The sequence below is a fragment of the Heliangelus exortis genome, chromosome 6 (genome assembly GCF_036169615.1).
Source record: "Heliangelus exortis chromosome 6, bHelExo1.hap1, whole genome shotgun sequence".
Taxonomy (NCBI): Eukaryota; Metazoa; Chordata; class Aves; order Apodiformes; family Trochilidae; genus Heliangelus; species Heliangelus exortis.
In genome coordinates, this window is record NC_092427.1 from 31661853 (window position 1) to 31679984 (window position 18132).

Genomic DNA, 18132 nt, shown 5'->3' on the forward strand with positions numbered 1-18132 from the left:
TGACTGATTTGCAGCAAATTTTCCATCCATGCCTGTCACCTAACCAGACCTGGAGCAGGGCTGGAAGGCAGCTGGTGCTGGGTTAGAGCAAAACAGCCCACCAGTGAGGAAATGGTATCTCAAACCTCAGGGGAGCTGAGCAGGGACAACACTTGGTTTTGAAGGGGTGACTGATGCTGAAGCTGGCAAGGAGTCCAGTGCAGGGTAATGTTTCACCTAAGCACCCAAGCAATCACCTTGTTGTCAAGGCTCTGTACAATTTGAGGCCAGTGACAGCGATGTTAATATTTGTAGCACAAAAGCTTTTATTGGGAAGTGCAGTGGGGTTTTTTCTTTGGGTTTTTTTTAGGGTTTTTTTGTTTGTTTGTTTTGTTTTGTTTTTATCCAGAGGTCCTGGAGTCTTGTGATGGAGACTCATTTGTTACAGAGTGTAAGTGCACTCACTCCTAGTATTGCTGTTTGCAGAGGGACCTTGCAGTGCCCATCTGCCATTAGCCCAATACCAGAATGCAAAGAAAAAGACTTGGTTCTGTAGCTGAACCCAGCCCCTGACCCTCATTACAAGCTGCTCCAAAAGCATCTGAGGCTGCCCCTCAGCTCCTTTCCCTGCTGGGCCAAGGAAGTCCTTTCAGGGACAGCAACAAGGTTTCTGGGGGACTTTCTGTATGAAATCATCACTGCATTTCCCAAAAGTTCTCCTGCCCTCCTAACTGTGCTCAGCACCACTGAACAGTCATGGCTGCAGCAGAGCCCAGGGAGGGAAATAGGGGAACAAGGGGGCTGTGTCATATTGAAAGGGGCTGGAAAGACACTGGGGGGGGATGGAGGGAGCTGGGACCCTAAAGCAGTTTGGGAGGCTGGGGAGCATGGTCCCCTCCCTGCAGCTGAGCTAGGTGGAGCTGGGACAGGCGCAGAGCTGTCTGTGCTGACCCAATACTTCAGGAATTTAATTTGTTTAATATATTCCCTGGGAAAGAAGAAAATAAATAAGTGGCACCTTGTGTGCCCCCATGTCTCACTCTCGCAACGGAGGTGTCAGCTTAACGAGCCAAAGCCCTCAGCCTGATTAACCAGCCACTGCTCCCACTAATAGGGAGCCACCAAACATCGTGATTGATGTTCTGAGAGCATTTGTCTCCCCCAGCCTGGTGCTGGACTTCGGGTGGGAGCACCTTGCCCAACCCAGTGCCCTTGCTCCTGCCCTTAATACCCAGGTTTCTGGTGAGTCAAAGGCTCCCTCTTGCCCCAGGGTAGATCATCCTGCCCCACTGCTCTGTGGCATAGGCAGCACCCTGGGAGAGGCTTGTTCCTCTGAAGGCAAGGACATGTTGTGAAGGGTTGGCTTCCAATCATCTGTGGGACTGTGTGGCAGCTCCTCAAAATAGGAGCTGGGGGCCAGGGCTGTGCAGAGCTTTTGTGCTGAGTTCTGGGTCTCAGTTGTCCATGCTCTCCCCCATGGGCTGAGTAGCCACACCTGGGGACACTGAGGCTCAGTGTTGGAGGCCACTGTGACAACCTGGGGGCAGTCCATGAGTCTTTGCAGCTTCTTCAAGGTTTTAACCCCTAGGTCTCACTGCAGAGATGTCACCCACTCCCAACATCCCTGTCCCACGACATCACCACCTCCTGTCCCTGCCTTGGGAAAGAGTTAATCAGCAGCCAGGGAGACAGGGTAATAAATGGCCGTTATCTCGTTAATGAGCTGACATTAATTAGAGCCCAAGGTCCTGGGAGGAGCAACTGATTTATCCAGTCACCCTGGGAGCTGGTTAGGAGCTGACTCCATGGAAAGGCCATTAACAGAGAAGAGGTGAGGCTCTGCTGCTGGGAGGGGGGGAGTCACCCTGCAGCCATCCCTGGGCTTCCCTTGCCTGGCTGCCCTCTCACTCAGGGTTCAGCCCTGGCTCCCTTCCCTCCTGGAAAGTAGTTCTGATCTTGGGTCATGACCTGGTGAAGCAAAACCATAAGATCCTGGAGGTGACAGGAAAAAGCAGAGCTGGGGGCTCTCCAGGTGTGCCAAGTGATGGGGTTGCTGGGGAGGAGAAGAGCCTGGCTGTGCACAGGCTGTGTGCCACAGTGTGCTGGGCAAGGGCTGTGGGAGCAGGGGAGCAGCATTCAGTTGCTTCCCTGCTTTCCTGGAGAAAGCTGGGCTACAGGAGGCTGTTTAACCTCTACACTACTGCCTCAAATCCCACCCCTGCCCCCACTGCCCCCCCCCCTCCCCCCCCCAAAAAAAAAAAAAAAAAAAAAAAAAGAGAAAAAGAAAAAGCCAAGGCCTGCTGGCCTGGGTAGACATTGAGGATGAGACCAGGTGCTTCCAGACCTTGTTTTGGGGGTAGTAGGGTGGAGGCAATCTCTGGGTGGGTGCTGTGAGTTCAGGGTGTTTCAGGACCTGAGAGGAAAGGGGTCAGGGGCTAATGGGACCGGAAACATCATAATAGAATCGTTTTGGTAGGAAAAGACCTTTAAGATCCTTAAGTCCAGATGTTAGTTGTAGCAGTCAGACCCTGGGTCCTTGCAAGAAATGGATCTGTGCTGACTGTGCGTTGTGTGTCCCTTCAAGCCATGCATTTACAGCAGGACAATCCACCTGTCCCCCAACCCAACAAGCCTGAGCACCTCTGTAGAGCATCATTGCATCCCAGGAAGTTGAGCCAACAGCTGATAGAGAGGAACCCGAGTCCATCCCCTGCCTGTCCCCTGCAGGGTGGGGCCTGATTCTGCGGGATGCTGTTCCTTAGCCCTTTGCAGTGGCCAAGTGCTAGCACGAGGTGTGACACTTCAGAGCTGTCCTAGCTGTTTCTGCTTGGGGCAGATGCCCTTTCCTGACCTAGAGACCTTCCCATGCTGTTTTTCCATCCCCCTGCTCCAGGATGGGAGCTGTTAGCATGTTTTTCCACTCAGTTTTGCCATGTCCCATCAGAGATGGGGCAGCTTATTTGAGGAATGGCTCAGCTAAATAAACAGCTGTTCAAAAATCCCTGCAGGAGGGTTGTCCAGGAGGGACTGAGCCCTCTTTGCTTTTCCTGTTAACCCCTTTGCTCAGGGCAGGTACCTGGGGTTTGGTGCTTGCAGAATTGTGAGGGATGGGTAAGGTGGGCAGGGGAAGCTTTGTACTTCACCAAGCCCCTGCAGGAGGTTGAAGGCAGAGGGACTTCTGATTTCCAGGGCAGATCCTTGGCTGTCAGGCTGAGCAGCTGATGTGCTAGCATGGAGAATCTCTCAGGAGCCTGTTGTCTGTCTTGGAAGTCCTTGGGGTGGGCAGGAGCAGGCAAGCCCCTGCAGGAAGGGATTCAAGTAGGGACAGGGCATGGCAACCACTGAGCACAGAACCTCTAGAAATAGGCAGGGAAGTGACTTCAGAGACTTGCGGGGCACTTGTCTCCTGCCATCACCAAAGTAGGGCGAGACCCGTCAAGACACAGAAGGACTCCTGTGAGCATTTCTGTGGGGCTCTGCAGATGGCCACTCTGCTCCCATGACAGTGATGTGGATGCCTCTGCCAGCGTTTCTGCAGACGAGACAGCGACCAAGTAGCCTGGGACATGGGGACTGGCTGTGCCAGGTCCAGCACAGTCTGGGCTCAGCTCCCACCACTGTGAGACTGATTATGACCCATTATCAGGTTGGTTTACAGGCCCATGGCCACTCACTGATGACTTCAACTGTTCATTTAGCCACAAATCACCACGGGGCTGGCAGTTTATTTACCTTCCCCACCAGCCTCCTGTGGCTTACCAGACTCCAGAGATAGCAGATGGCCCCGCTGACAGGGGCAGGGGAAGGGCAGCATCCCACTGCTGGCAGTAATCAGGGCTCCCACAAAATCTGGGACACCCCAATCTGGAGCAGGCTGAGGGCTATTACACCCAGAGCTTCTCATCAGGGGCTCAGCATGCTCTGGGCTGGAGGCTGCAGAGTAGGGATGAGAGTGGGACATTTTTCTCCACAAGCTGGCTTGGGACTTCAGAGTGCTGCAAAATTACCTGGGACATTAGGGCCACAGCAGCAAGATCCATTGCTTCCCCAGGGATGCTTGAAACAAAGTTGTTGCACTGCAACAGAGTTTCTAAAGCAGTTTCTAAAGATGGAAAGCTCTGAGGGCTGTGATCTAGGCAGTTGTTAATGGTTACTAAGAAGAGTACAACCATCCTGGGGACAGGGAGCTCATTCAAGGCTTAAAAGTCTATAGTCTGGGCAGAAACCAAGTTGCCTGCCACCTCTCTGGGACAGGCTGAGCACACCAGTCCCTGTCTCAAAGGTAGCTTCAAACTGAAGGCAGGTCACCCAAACCCACCAGGAGGAACTGGTGCTAGACTGCGTCTAGGAACAGCTGAAATGGCAGATTAATAGAAATCAAGACAAAGGCCCAGCATGAGTTGCATCTTCATCTGATGTCTGGGATAAGTACTCCATTCTGGGAAAATAGAAGCCTGGTCCCAGTCATTAATTTTTTTCAGGGTGTGAATTTTTCTCAGTACCTTTGGCTTTGATCTTGGGGCAGTTAGGTTTGCTGATGGATGTTGCATTGCTTCCCAAGGTGACGCTTTGGAAGTGACAAGGCTGTAAAACTGAACTATGCTCCCAAATACTACCTGTGATCCTCATGGCTCATTTCTGAGAGCTCAGGCATTGCTGGCAACAGCGTGTGGACGTGTATGAACTACTGTAGGTAGTGTTGTGGGTCTCTGCAGATCCTGAAAACTTATGTGCACTAGAGATGGGTGTCTTTGCTGGCCATGTGGGTGTCTGCTCTTTTATTTTTACTCCTGCTGCTTGACCTCCCATGGATGGAAATTTCAGCAGACAATTCATTTGAGGCTATGGACACAGCAAAGGGAGCTCTGGTTGTCTGGCTGGGCACCTGATCTGAGCATGGACCTCCCACTGGTCTGCACTTACTGAACAGGAGCAGGGTTATATGTGGATACCCCTTTGGGGCACAGTCAACACAAGGTACATCAGGCAGAGGTTAAATGGAGGTGTGGGTGTGTGGGTGGGGTGGGTTTGAGCCTGCAAGGGATGTGAGATGGGAGAAGCACCAGGGCTGGCTCAGGGCTTTGAGATGGTCCATCTAGCTCTGTATGGAGGTGAGGAGATCTGTTCTGCATGTGCCCAAGATCGTCCACATCAGCAAGGTGGTGTTTCCTGGACTGTTTCACAGAGCTGGTGACATTTGCAGGGGCTCTAGGTAAAGCAGGGGAGGCCATGGGGTAACAGTACAGGGTTACCCACGGGGTTACATTTCCCCTTAAACTCCACCTCCTCATGAACTGGGGTGGTTTCCTGAGGCAGCTCCAGTCTATACTGCCCTGCACTCCCAGGCTGGGGGAACAAGCTGTCTCTCTGGCTGATATCGAGGGGTCTGCTACCTGTAGCTGTTGTTTGGGGTTGCCTTAGATCTTCTGTAGAGACCCTTCTGTGGAGGAAGGATGCTGGGCAGAGGTAAGGGGCCAGGCCACAGTAATGTTCACTTATTACAGTCCTCAGATCTAGTTAGCAACCAGGTGAGCTGTCATCAGAGGACCTGATGGATGGGGAAGAGAGTTCCCTCCTTCCTGAGGAGGGAAATGAAGCTAATCAGACCTCAGACACCTTAATCCAGCTCTGATCTGATTAATGACCCGAAAGACTGTGAACTCATCAGCACCCTGGCATCTATCACTGCCTGCATCCCGCCCCTTCCGTGGGTCACAGCCTGGTGCAACTATCCAGTGCCTGGGCTCTGGCTCTCTCTGCCTTGCACATCATGAACTGTGTGCCACTTCTCCAGCCCTAGACAACCTTCTTGCGTAGTCTCGGTGTCTGGGTTTGACTCACCTGGCAGAGGGAACTCTTTCCATCATCTTCCTAGATTTCTTTTTGGGGATGTTTCCACCCAGGTTTTATGGCTGGTGTCTGCATACTTCTTTCTTGTGCAATTCAAAGGCTTCAGCTTCAATGCTTATATTCACATCAACCTGGGATCAGTGAATTGGGCACCAACCTGAGCTGATGATCCTTGGAGGAGCTGCTTGTCTTTGGAGAGTCTCTTTGGGCAGTGCAGGGGACTTCCATGAGGATGGTAAGGCTGTGACTTGGTGCTGTGACCCAGATCCCCATATAAGCCTCACTCAAGCCCTGTTCCTCCATTCCAAGCTACAGCAGGAACAGCCGTAGATGGTCTCTCTGCTTGGCAGGGGTTACCCAGGCTCTCCTGGGCTATGTACCTGCCTGTCTGCCACCCCATGGTGTTCACTGTGGTGTTGAATTCTGTGTTGTGCCCCAATACCAATTTCTGCCCCTTGTGTTGAAGAATGTTCCCTGTGAAAAACTGAGAGGCCATTACAGTCCTTGAGGCCAGTCCCGGGGACTCAGGTAAGAAAGTGGTGACTCTTCCCTTGCCACTGTCACCAGTGCAGGCTGTTGACCCACAGCACAGGCGTTGTCCTTCCTCTGCTGTAACCCCCTGTTCCCTGAATATTTGTTGCAGTTTTCCCCAGTGCTTGGGTGCCAGGTTGCCCCATTCTGCCCCAAATCTAGTCCTACCCATGCTTGCCAGCTGCTTGGCAGGGCTGGCTACTTGCATGTAGGAAGAGGGAAAGGGCTTGAAATTTTTTTGCTTGCCACGGATATTGTTTTTTCTCTTAGGAAAGCAGAGAGGTATGGATTTTGTCGGGGAGAGGAGTCCTGCAGCCTCCCTGATGGTAGAGAGAGGGTATATCAGCAGCCAGAGGGGTGCCGGGGGTGGAAAGGGACACTATTCCACCTTTAGTACCCTCTGTCTACATAGGGTTTGTCACTGTGGGGTGACATCCACACCAAAGCCCCCTGTGAGCAAATCCAGCTCTGGGCTTTCCATGGGGCTGATTCCTGTCTTCCTCCTTCCCAGGGAGGCAGCTGGAACAAGGCTGTTGTGTGTCTGTTCCCACACAAGGACTTGCGGCCACCCAGTGAAGCTCGTGGGCACTGGGCTAGGCAACTGAAAAAAGAAATTGTTCCACATGTGGGACCTTCAGAGCTTCCTGCAGTGGGGTGACATGTGCAAGAGCTCCACTGATGTCCATGCACTGGAATGGTGCAACAGGAAATGGCACTGCTGGGCACTGCTGGTGGTCCTTGGTGCATGGGATATGGAGGAGCCTTCCAGTGAGTGGTTAACTTGCCTGTCCTCCCAGCTGGGTGCTCTGCCCCCCAAGGTGCCTGGGAGTCCCACAGAGCCAGGACAACACTAAATCTCTGGAGAGTTTTGTCTACATGTGCCAATGTCTGTCCAATCCCTCCACATCTCCAGCTGCTGCAACCACAGACCTGCTATCCAATGAGGGTCTTTGGGAAAAACAGGATTGGCTTTGGGTCAGGATGATTCCCATACCTGAGGGGGGGCCCACTGGGGAGCTGGAGGGGAACTTTTTAGAAAGGTATGTATTGATATGATCTAGGGGAACGATTTTAAATTGAAAGAGGGTAGATTTAGGTTAGATACTAGGAAGAAATTCTTTCCTGTGAGGATGGTGAGACAGAAGCTGTGGCTGCCCTCTCCCTGGCAGTGTTCAAGGCCAGGCTGTATGGGCCTGTGAGCAACCTGTTCTAGTGGAAGGCTGGGAAAGGGACGGAGAGGTCAGCTTCAGGTCCCTGAGTGCTGCTGTGGTCGGGATATGAGGAAGCCGGAGGAGCCCTGCCGGGGTGCGGGGAGGCAGGCCGAGCCGGCGGGGAGGGAGACCGGCGCGGAGCCAATGGGGAGCAGGGACAGGTGGAGGGGGCCTTAAAACCCCCCCGGTGCCGGCGGGCGAGTGAGTGCCCGGGAGGAGGAGCTCAGAGGAGGGCTGCCCCGGAGGGCAGCCCCGCGGAGCGCGGTGCGGCGGGGCCCCGCGGGTGGATGCCAGCCGGTGCCGGGGCTGGCCCGGGGCTGCCGGGCCGGGCTGTGCCCTGGCAGGGGAGCGGAGGGGTGCCGGGGGGCCCGGCGGCTCTGTACGGGGCAGGGCCATGCACAAGCCCATGGAGAAGTCCCAAAACTTCCGCATCGAGGCGCTCCTGGCTGATGAGCCGTCACGGAGCGCTTCGCCGCCGGGGCTGAGCCCTCGGAGCCCCGCTGCGAGCCCCGGCCCCGCCGGGCGCTGCGACACTCCCTCGCCTCGAGTACCCTCGGCCGCCGCGCCCCTCGCCCCGGCCGGTTTCGTTCCCAAACCCGGTTTGTTGCACCTTCCCGGCCCCGGGCTCGGTACCTTGCCTGCTCTCTACCCGCCCGCCATGTACCCGCTCCCGGCCCTGGGGGGGCAACACCCCGCTTTCGCTTACACCGGCATCCCCCATCTGCCGCCGCCCGGCGCGGAGCACCTGAAGGCGGCCGTGGCCAGCTCCTTCCCGCTGGAGCACTGGATCCGAGCCGGAATGCTGGTGCCGAGGCTCTCCGACTTCCAAGGTGAGTAACCCTGCCGTCGGGCAGGACACTGCTCTCTCCCCTTTAAACTCCCGGGACAGCGGGGTGCGGATCCCCTCGGGGCTGACCCCAATGCTCTCCAAGACCCGTTCCCCAGTCAGGGCAGGTCTGGGGGTCCCACTGATGCGGGGGGGGGAGCGTGTAAGACTCCTACTGTTGAGACCTCCAAGGGCTTCAGAAACACAATCCCAAAGGCAAAATCTCGCCTTACTCCCCACCGGTGCTGCGGTGCGGCCCCGAGAGGCACTGCCCTTCCCGGTACAGGCAGAACGGAGCCGCTCCCGGGCCGGGCCAGCCCGGCCGACTCCAGCTGCCGCTCCGGCAATACAGCTCCGGAGCTCGTTTGGCTCCGCGGCGGCGAGATGGAAACGAAAACAAAGAAGCGGCGGCCGGAACCGGCACAGGAAAACGAATATATCTCCCATGGTGCAGTTAGGAACGAACCCGTTCTGGTCTCTCCCCCGCCGTGGCTCAGACTCGGAGGGATGCACGACCCTCTACGGTCCCCGGGCAGGGCCAGAGGAAAGGACGGGACGCCGGGTCGTGGAGGCGAGGAGCCGGCTCCGCGGGGCCAGTGAGCCCGGTGCCGACAAGAACTGCGGGAATCGGGGTGCAGCCCAGCCCTGGTCCCTCCTGACGTGCAGGGAGAGTACCCACTCCGTGCGCATCCCCTTTGCACGATGGGCAAGGCCAGGGCTGCGGGCAGGCACCGTGTTCCGCACTGAAATGTAGGGCATGGGAGGCACAAGCACCAGTTCTAGGCTCTTGTCGTACCGGGGACTTTTCCCAGTACTCCTGGCAGTGTGATCCGGACCCTGCCCTATGCTTACAGTGAATGGGGGGTCATCACAAAGAATAAACCAAGAGTGGCTTGTTAATAACCCCCTGGCTGAGTATATGGGTTTACTAGCTCTATTTGTCTTAATAACCTGGGACCACACTTACTAAGAAAAAAAAACCAACCAAACCTGGATGAGTCCTTTAATAAATTGGTTGGATGAAAAAGTGGAGAATTAACATAAAACATCTCATTTGTTGCTCCTTCCTCGAATTACACTTGGGTAGGTTGAAGGGAAAGGGGCTGTTCCCTTCCCTAGGCCGTCTCCCCCTCTCTGGATTATAGTCTAGGTCCATCTATGAAGTGGTGGTGTCTCCTAGGGGAGTAGAATAAGCCCCCCGTGCTACAGACCATGGGGAATTTTCAATAATTAAGAACAGGTGAAAAAATATATTTCTGTTTATTGTGTAGTAAAATGCCTTCCTGCTCCTCTGCAGAGGCCATGTTGTCCTTGCAGGGTCTGGGTCTGTCAGTGTATCTCAGCCTACAGGTAGCTTCATGCAGAGCTGTGTTTCACCAAAGTGGGATCATGTCACTGTACCTGTCCCTGCAGCCCCAAGTGCATCTTCTGGCTGGGGTAGTGTAGAGATATTTGGGCATCAAATTTGCCTTTGTGCATCAGCCCCATCCATCTTAAGTGTAGGATCTGCTCCAAAGCGGGTTGTCTCCAAAGCTGTGTTGGGCATGAGAACAGCTTCTGGAGATAGCTTTTGGGCTGTAGGATGTATAAGAACAGCATGTCAATGGATCTTGTGGGGAGCACTAGGTTGGGTTCCTGGGATAGCTCAGGCGGAAGAAAAGCAGTCTCTGACCCAAGACCTGCTGGATTGGACCCTGAAGAACCCAAAGCAGGACAGAGGCAAAGGACATACATGGAGGTGCAACAAGGATGAGGCCAAAACTGAAGATTTTAAAATCAGTAACCCCTTCTCCAATCCATATTTTCAACTAAAGATACTTGCTCCCAGTTCTGGGGAGCCCTTTGCAGTGGGTATTGTCTGTCCCCAAGCTCTCTGTTTTAAAGTGTCAGTAATTTTCCTGCTGTGAAACTTCCCTTGCTCCAGTTTGCTCTCAAGATTTGTCACACCAAGCATAGCAAATTACTCTCCACTCTCTTTGCTTGCTCTGTAGGGCCCTTTCAGGCTTCTCTTTCCCTCACTACACAACCTGGATGCTTCCATCTCCTCTGCGGTGGGTTTTCATCCTGACTGCTTTCAGGGTTATCCTCTAAACTCCTTCCAAATGTCTTCCACTCTCAAAACACAGAGACAAAGATGGAGGCAGAGCCTGAGCCTCCCTGCAGCAGAAGAATGAGAAGTTATGTGTTTACTGCTGCTCTACCTGCCTGTACCTCCCATGAACAACACTTCTGAACTGGGGGAATTATGCTTAGCTTGGAGCCTATTCTTTCCACACTTGTTCTCCTAGGGCCCTGTTCCCCTGATCCTTGTTTTGTTTTATTCTCACTGCTGTGTGGATTCTCTCATCAAACCCTATTCCTCATCCGTTTTCAGGTCCTTGTTTCAATCTGTGGGGAGCATTTGAGTTCTCAAGTGTGTCCTCAGCCTTTCCTGCTATGGGCGCACATCAAGTTCCAAAAGCAGATCCCTTTGCAGCGTGCCTTGCCCCTGTAGTCACCAGGACCATCCCAAGCTACACGCTGTGCTTGTGTCTGGGCTCATATTGCCCCAGTGTGCTGGCTGTGGTGTGGGGACAGGGACAGTGGCAGGGACAGGAAGGGGGACCTGTCTAGGACATACTACCTGCCTAGCCCTTCCTCATTTCTCTGAGCCTCTGACTGTTCTCACCAGGATTTCTGGGATGCCTCTGGTTCCCAGCTCCTGGGTGCCCTGTCCCAACGTCCAGCCTAGACAGACAGACAGACATGCCTGGATCAGATTTCCAGAGAGACAGAGCATAAATGTCTATGCTGATGATCATGTTTAACTCTCTGGCTAGCAGTGTGCAGATATTTGGGATCTGAAGACATGCCCCCTCTTGGAACATGTGTTAGGGCAATCCAGAGAGAGGTGACCCTTTTGTTTTATTTATGGAAGATTCCAGGACTAAATCATTAATTCCTTCTTTAGCTGCTTGTGTAGAGGTATTTTGCAGGGATGGTCTAGTTTGGTCTCCTGGAGACAGTCAGGATGGGGAAAGCAGCAGGGCAGCGCCTGAACTGAAGCCTCAAGCTTTGCAGGGATGCATCACACATGCTCACCCCACTCTCACTTGTGTATGGGGGATGTAGGATGCTGGGGTGATGGTCTGAGGCCATGGGCACCCTTAGGGACCTGGTCTGGGCTTCAGTGCTGGGATTGTTTGGAGAAGTGCTCCTGCTATGATGAAAGCAGGGGCTGTGCTTTCCTCCCTGTCAATCTCTGGAGCCACAGCCAGCACCTGTCTGCTGCAATGCAGCGTGAGAGGGCTGGGCAGGAAGGCCTGAGTGTGGGAGCAGGCAGGGATGCTGCCCACCCAACCTCTGCTGCTCCCAGCCTGGGGCCTTGTCCTGGAGTTTCAAACAGCTCCTGGATTGCACAGGGCAAGTGTTGGCACCAGTGTGCCTGTCAGTATTTCTGGGAGCTGTGATTTATTTGCCCTGGCTAGCATGGAAATGCAGTGGGAGCCACATGTAAAGATCTGTGACAGAGGAGAGTTGTAGGAGCAGAAAGTGGTGACACAGCTGCAGGCTCTCAGGAATAGTGAAGGATTTCTCTCTGGGACCTGGTACTCAGGCAGCTTTCCTGGGACATCTGCCCAGACCAGATCCTGCCTGCAGTGGTGGAGGGTTACCTGATGGGCTGTGCTGGGCTAGGAGAGCAGGCAAGGAAAGTCAGACCAAACGGCCTCAGAAAGCAATGCCTTCCAAGTCTCTGTGTGTGCACAGTGGTTCGGTATTAGCAGGAAACAGGCTGGAAAACAGCTGGCAAGTAGCAATCATGGGTCAATGGTGTAACAACCAAGGGGGCTAGGAGAGGTAGCAGGTACCCTTACACATGCTGCCCTGTGGACAGTGGTCAAGGCTACTGGCAGGCTAGGAGAAGCCTCTGGTGGTAACCCTGATGCCAGCAAGACCACCTCTCCTCCCAGCCCTGACATCTGGAGAAACACCTCCAAAGCAGAAAGGGTACTAATTTCCTCTCTTTTATCTACTAGCCCACAAAGTTAAGTGAATTATAGGTAAACAAACCAAATTAAAACCAAGCGAGTTAATATCAACCTAGGATTACCCTTGTTATCAAGTAGACAGAACTGTATCAAATAAACCAACAATCCTTTATAAGCTTTATCTAATTATCCAGGAGGCAGCTGCCTTGTAGGGCTCCTGGTCTCAGACTCAGTGGCCATTCCCAGCTCTAGGCCAAGCAACTTACTGCAGCCAAATGCCAGTCCCTCACCAGGGGGTCTCAGCCCTGCCAGGCTGAAGGACTATTGAGAAAAGCTCTGATCCTAGATGTAGAACGGGAGGAGATGGCTGGCAGATAGGAAATCCTTTGGCAAGCAAAGGCGAGATGCTGAGACAGTCACTGGCTTTCTGGTAGGAGATGGATAGCTGGGAAAATCTTTGCAAAAGTTAACTCTTTTTGTGGGACTGTGGTTGTGCTGGGGATAGATTGATAGCTCAACTAGCAGAGACTGGGGGAGGTGAGCCCTCTGGGGATGGGCCCTGCATATCCCTTGGAAGGATGTTGCCCATGTCCATGTGGCAGCCTGCCACAGGATGGGGGAGGACAGGACTTCACCAACCACACTGACAGGGCAGGCTGGAGCTGTCATCAGCCACAAGCCATCATTTCCTCTTTGCATTGGAAACTTGAACCTACCTCATACCATCAGACTCTACTTCCTCCTATTCCTTTTGCTCCTTCCCCAGTGAGAGACTGCAGACCCTCTTTCCTCTGTGTTCTCCCCTTGCAGAGGAGCAGGGGCTCTTCAGTGAAGCTGACAGCTTATCTGAGGCCAGGGACATTGGTGGCTTGGGTCTGCCCTGAGCTGCCCTTTGTGGGTGGATGAAGCTCAGGTGGACCTTAGGGCTATGTAAGTTTGGGCTCACCCCATCTCATCTGCCTGCAAAATCCCAAACAAGCCACAGTAGGGAGCAGGGGTGATGCTGCTGAAGGGTGTATTGTCAGAGGAGGTCACATACCTGTGTGGCTTTGGTCTGAGGGTGCTTGAAATTTATGGCAACACCACAGGGGTTGGAAGGTGGGATTCTTTTTCAGCACTGGGGCAGGAGGCAGGGTGGGTTTCCAGGGTAGTCTGTACAAGTTTTGTAATGGATACTGCTGCACCGAGAGTCTGAATTGGAGACACTGTGACCTGGGGCTGGCAGAGAGACTTCATTCTGGCAGTCAGTCCCCTTCATTGGCTGTTATTTGGGATATATTCTGTTTGGATTTATTTAGCTTTTGGGCAAACTTTCTGTTCTTCTTTTCCCTGCTAGACCAAGCCATCCTCAGCATCTCACCCTCACCTTACCCGGGGGTGCCTTGGGAGTGTTGTTAAAGCCAGCTGCCTTCCAGCCTCCTCTGAGGCTGGACACACCAAACTCCCCCCTGCTTTTGGGGTTGAGACTCACTTCTGTGTCTCCACTTTTCCCACATCTGTCTTTAGTCTGGCCACATCTGGCCTTGCAGGAGGGGGCACGGAGGAGCCGTTTAGGGTGGTCTGAAGGATTTCTGTTCTCCCCAGAGCCAGGATGCAGTGCCCTAGAAGTTGAACCCTGGGCTCTCCCCTAGGGTGAAGAATTCAGGCTGGGAATATGGTATTTCTTCAATCCTGTCAAAACAGCCTTTGTCTCTAAAAACTCAGATATCCTAGATTACTGGATGCTGGGGTATGGACACAGGCTCTTCCCCAAAACATTTGTTATACACCATACCCAGAAAAGGACCTATTCAGAGGGACCCTTCCAGCCCACACAGTGCAGCCCCCACATCAGGGAGGGACTGAGGCATCACGTGCCCCAGTTCACCCTCCAGTTCCTGGCAGCCAAGGGGGATTACTGGGTGCTGGAGCCCTTGAGCTGCCAGGTGCTTCCTGGGGCTTTTTTAAAATTCCCACTGACACTGATTGAATGAGTTTCCTCTCTGGTTCTTTCTGATGTATCTCTGGCCAGTTCCCACCTCTCTCATCCCTGCCCCAGCTGTGGAGCTGCTAGGATTGTTAGCTTGGGCTGCCCCATCTTTGCAGATGCTGGTCCCCATGGCACCTCCTTTCCTTTGCAGGAGGTAGTCTTCCTGGGTCCATTTAGTTCCACATCTCTGCCAAGGTTCACACAGCCAGAGCATCCACAGCCAGCCAGAGTCCAGATTACAGTTGAGCTCTGCAGACCTGAGCCATCTTTCATCTGACATTTGTATTTGTACCGACAATCCCTCGAGCCTCTCATTTGGTTTTATCCTTAAATGTGTTTTGTGTGCAAAATAATGCACCATGTGTGTCAGAGCCATCAGCACTGCATGCCTCTGATCAGTCCCTAGTTTAACTAGCCAGGGGCTGCAAGCTGGGTCCCACAGACCATCTCTCCTGGCACTGTGGGGCTGCAGGTGAAGGAGGAGTCATGTCCATCTCTGCTCCCACCAGCAGTTTGCAGAGCCCCAGCCCAACCCATCTGACCTGTCCCACCCAGCATCCAGGTACTTGTGATCAACCCCAGATCACGATCAGCTATTGCCCCCTTCATAAATTCCTGCCTCATGTGTCACTGATGTGTTTGTGAAAGACTCGGTGGACACTTCAGAAGACGGGCAGGTCTGGATCCAAGCTGGAATCTGCAGAAGATAAGTGGATAGTTCCCCCATGCCTTGTAAAGTGGGTGATCTGGAGCAACCCTCGCCAAGCAGGTCACGGCTCTGGGGCCATGATGCTCCAGCTCAGCTCCTGAGACACAGCAGTGGGGACATACCAAGGACCTTTCCTGCTAACGCCCCCCTCCCAGTGCCACCCTAGTACTTTACTCCCAGCTGCAAACCTCTGGGTTTCGTTGCCGTTGCGCTGCTGGGAGAAGCAGTAAAAGCTGAACCCTGGGGGGACAATAAAGCCAGCGGAGAGGAGATAAGCGGGGATCAAACACGGTGCGGCAGCCACCCCACGCTGGGCTCTCAAAGGCCCCTTTGTTCCTGCTGCCTCCTGATTCAGCACTGCGCTGCCTTCAAGGGCTGTGGGTGAGATAATGGGGCTCCCGGGCAGCCCCAGCCCCACAGCCCCTGGCAGTTGGGCAGCCACCTGTGCGTCCCGGCAATGAAGAAAGGAGGTTTAATTTCAGTCACAGGACTAATCCCAGTTGCACAGAGGGGCTGATAACGTATCTCGCTGGTTCCTATCAGCCAGGCAATAAAGCTGTTATTGGGGTGGGAGATGACAGTAGAGACACTTGCCTTCCTTCTCATGTCAGGCTTGCAGAGGGGATGTCCTCTGCAGCCCCCAGTCTCACTGTCCCCTGAACCCTGCCTCCTCTCCGCCCTACAGCTGCTCCCCAGTCTGGCTTGATGGGGAAGTGCCGTCGGCCCCGCACAGCCTTCACCAGCCAGCAGCTCCTGGAGCTGGAGAACCAGTTCAAGCTCAACAAGTACCTGTCCAGACCCAAGCGCTTTGAGGTAGCCACATCGCTGATGCTCACAGAGACACAGGTACCTTGGTCCTGGGGGGAATGGAGGGTGGCACCATCTGGCTTCCAGGGAGGTGGGGGCTGCTCTGCAGTGTGAGAAGTCAGTCATGGGCAATGCTGATGCCCCTCCTTTGGTTGTCAATCTGTCCCACACCCCACTGCCCACATCAGCACCCTTTCTCAGGGCATCTTCTGCAGAGACCTGACTGGTGGGCTCCAGGCTCTTCTCTTGTGAAGGGCCCCCAGAAATACTGATCTTCTTTTCACCAGCACCCTATCTTAGATTTCAGAGCATTCCCATCCCTCCCTGCACTGTGGGAGAGAGCCTTTTGTGGGACTAAAACTCATCTTTTAATGTCCCAATGCACATCCTGGGGGATTGCTTGTCCCCTCTGTCCCTGACCCCTCACCAAGGAAGCTGGGCAGGGGCAAGAGAGCAGCTCTCCATATATTTCTTTCCTGGTGACATCCTAAGCCTCCTCACAGACCCTACAACAAAGAGGCTCTGGGGGGACCCTCCATTCAGGGAAAGTGAGGCTGTGAATGGGGACAGGATGGGGCAGGGCGGGCACGCTCTCCCCTGGGGGCTGTCTCTTGGCAGGTGAAGATTTGGTTCCAGAACCGACGCATGAAGTGGAAGCGGAGCCGCAAAGCCAAGGAGCAGGGGGCCCAGGCAGATGCTGAGAAGCAACAAGGGCTCAGCAAAGCCTGTGAGAAGCTGCTGCCTAGTGAGCCTCGGGAACAAACTGCTGAGAGCCCCAAGTTCATGGGGCACAGCCCCGGCTCAGGCTTCCTGCACCGCAGCACCACCGAACTGGGCTACAGCCCTGACTCCTCCTGCTCAGGTGGTGAGGAGGAAGAAGAGGAGGAGGAGGATGAGACAGGTGCCATGGAGAGGAAAATCAGCTCTGTGTTGTGAAAGGTGGATGGAGCCAGCCCAGAAGAGGAACCAGGGTCCGGTGTTGAGAGTCTCTTTACTGGCAGACACAGACTGTGCCTGGGTGGAGTGGTGGGGGTTTCAGGGCACCTGCCCCCCTTTAACTTATGTTTGTTTGGATTCTATTTAACTTGTAATTATACCTCTGTCTGTACTGGGGGAGTCCCCACATCCCTCCCCTATAAAGCTGTTATCTGGATGAGTGTGCTCTTCCTTAGGGGATGGGAGGCTGTGCCCCATTCCTGCCACTATGCTGCCTTGATGGGGTCCCTGGGGAGCAGGGTGGGGACAGCAGATCGGCACAGCTGGCAGCCCGTTGGCACAGCTGGAGGGGAGAGACCCCAGACCTTCATTCAACTGTGCACTTCCCCTTCCCTGCAGATAGGATGCTGCCTGGAGCAACACATCCCTGCATGATGCCAGCTGCCCTTTTCCTTGTCAGCACAAAGAGCTGGGAAGGAGGATGCCCAGGATGCATGACTAACCATGTCTAACCTGCCACCACATGGAATCCATGTCGGATGCTGTGCTTTGCTGAGCAAAAGTTGAGCTGCCCTACAACACAGAGCTGATTAATCAGCTAATGCAGGGGTTTTTTCCTGTTGCAATCAGCCTGGTTGTATTGGTATGGTGCTGGCCTAGTGAGGTGAGATGGAGCCCTGTTGTGTTTAGGTGTTCAGGCTGTTGTGAGGGCTCGATGCTGTGGTGACCCTTGCTTTCCCCATGGCAATATTTAAATCCAACACAGATGCTTTTTGGGCCCATTCCATGATCCTTTTGGAACCCTACTCATTCTAGATGGGTTAAAATCAACTTCTGGTAGCAGGATGACAACGGACACCCTCTGACACCCCCCTAGAAACACTTGGGTTAACCCCTCACCTCTCTCAGTGAGCAGGCTGCCCTTGTCTAAGGATGCCAGAGGGTCCTGGTAGGCCCTATGCCTCCTGCACAGTTTATGGGGATAATCCCATTATCCCTTGGGAATAATGAGGTGGCCATGCAGGCAGAAGGACCAGCCCTGCAATTCCCACAGCCTGTGGTGTCTCTTTCCTGCCCCACATCCTGCTGTTCCCTACTCTATTCTCCTTGTGACTGCCTGGGGGTGGCTGGGAGAGCTGCCTGCATCTGGGATCTGCCACTGGGCAGCAGCCCCCAGGGAGCCTTGGGTCACCTCTGCAGCTGGTCAGTGAGGGATGGGACAGGTAAGAGTTGGTGTAGGACTGTCACACCTTGCAGGGCTGGGTAATGCCTGGCAGTGGCAGAGGCTGCCATGGAGCAGCACCTTGGGCAGGGGAATAGTTGTGATAATTTTGGGACAGAGTGAT

At 54.1% G+C, this 18132-nt stretch overlaps 1 protein-coding gene across 1 annotated transcript; it reads left to right on the forward strand.

Moving 5' to 3' along the window:
- The first annotated feature begins 7830 nt into the window (after positions 1-7830).
- Positions 7831-17003, forward strand: LOC139797791 (motor neuron and pancreas homeobox protein 1-like). Its single transcript, XM_071747663.1, has 3 exons — positions 7831-8401; positions 15729-15889; positions 16469-17003. The coding sequence occupies exons 1-3, from the start codon at positions 7966-7968 to the stop codon at positions 16784-16786; spliced, it is 915 nt and encodes a 304-aa protein (XP_071603764.1). The 5' UTR covers positions 7831-7965; the 3' UTR covers positions 16787-17003.
- Positions 17004-18132: the final 1129 nt, after the last annotated feature.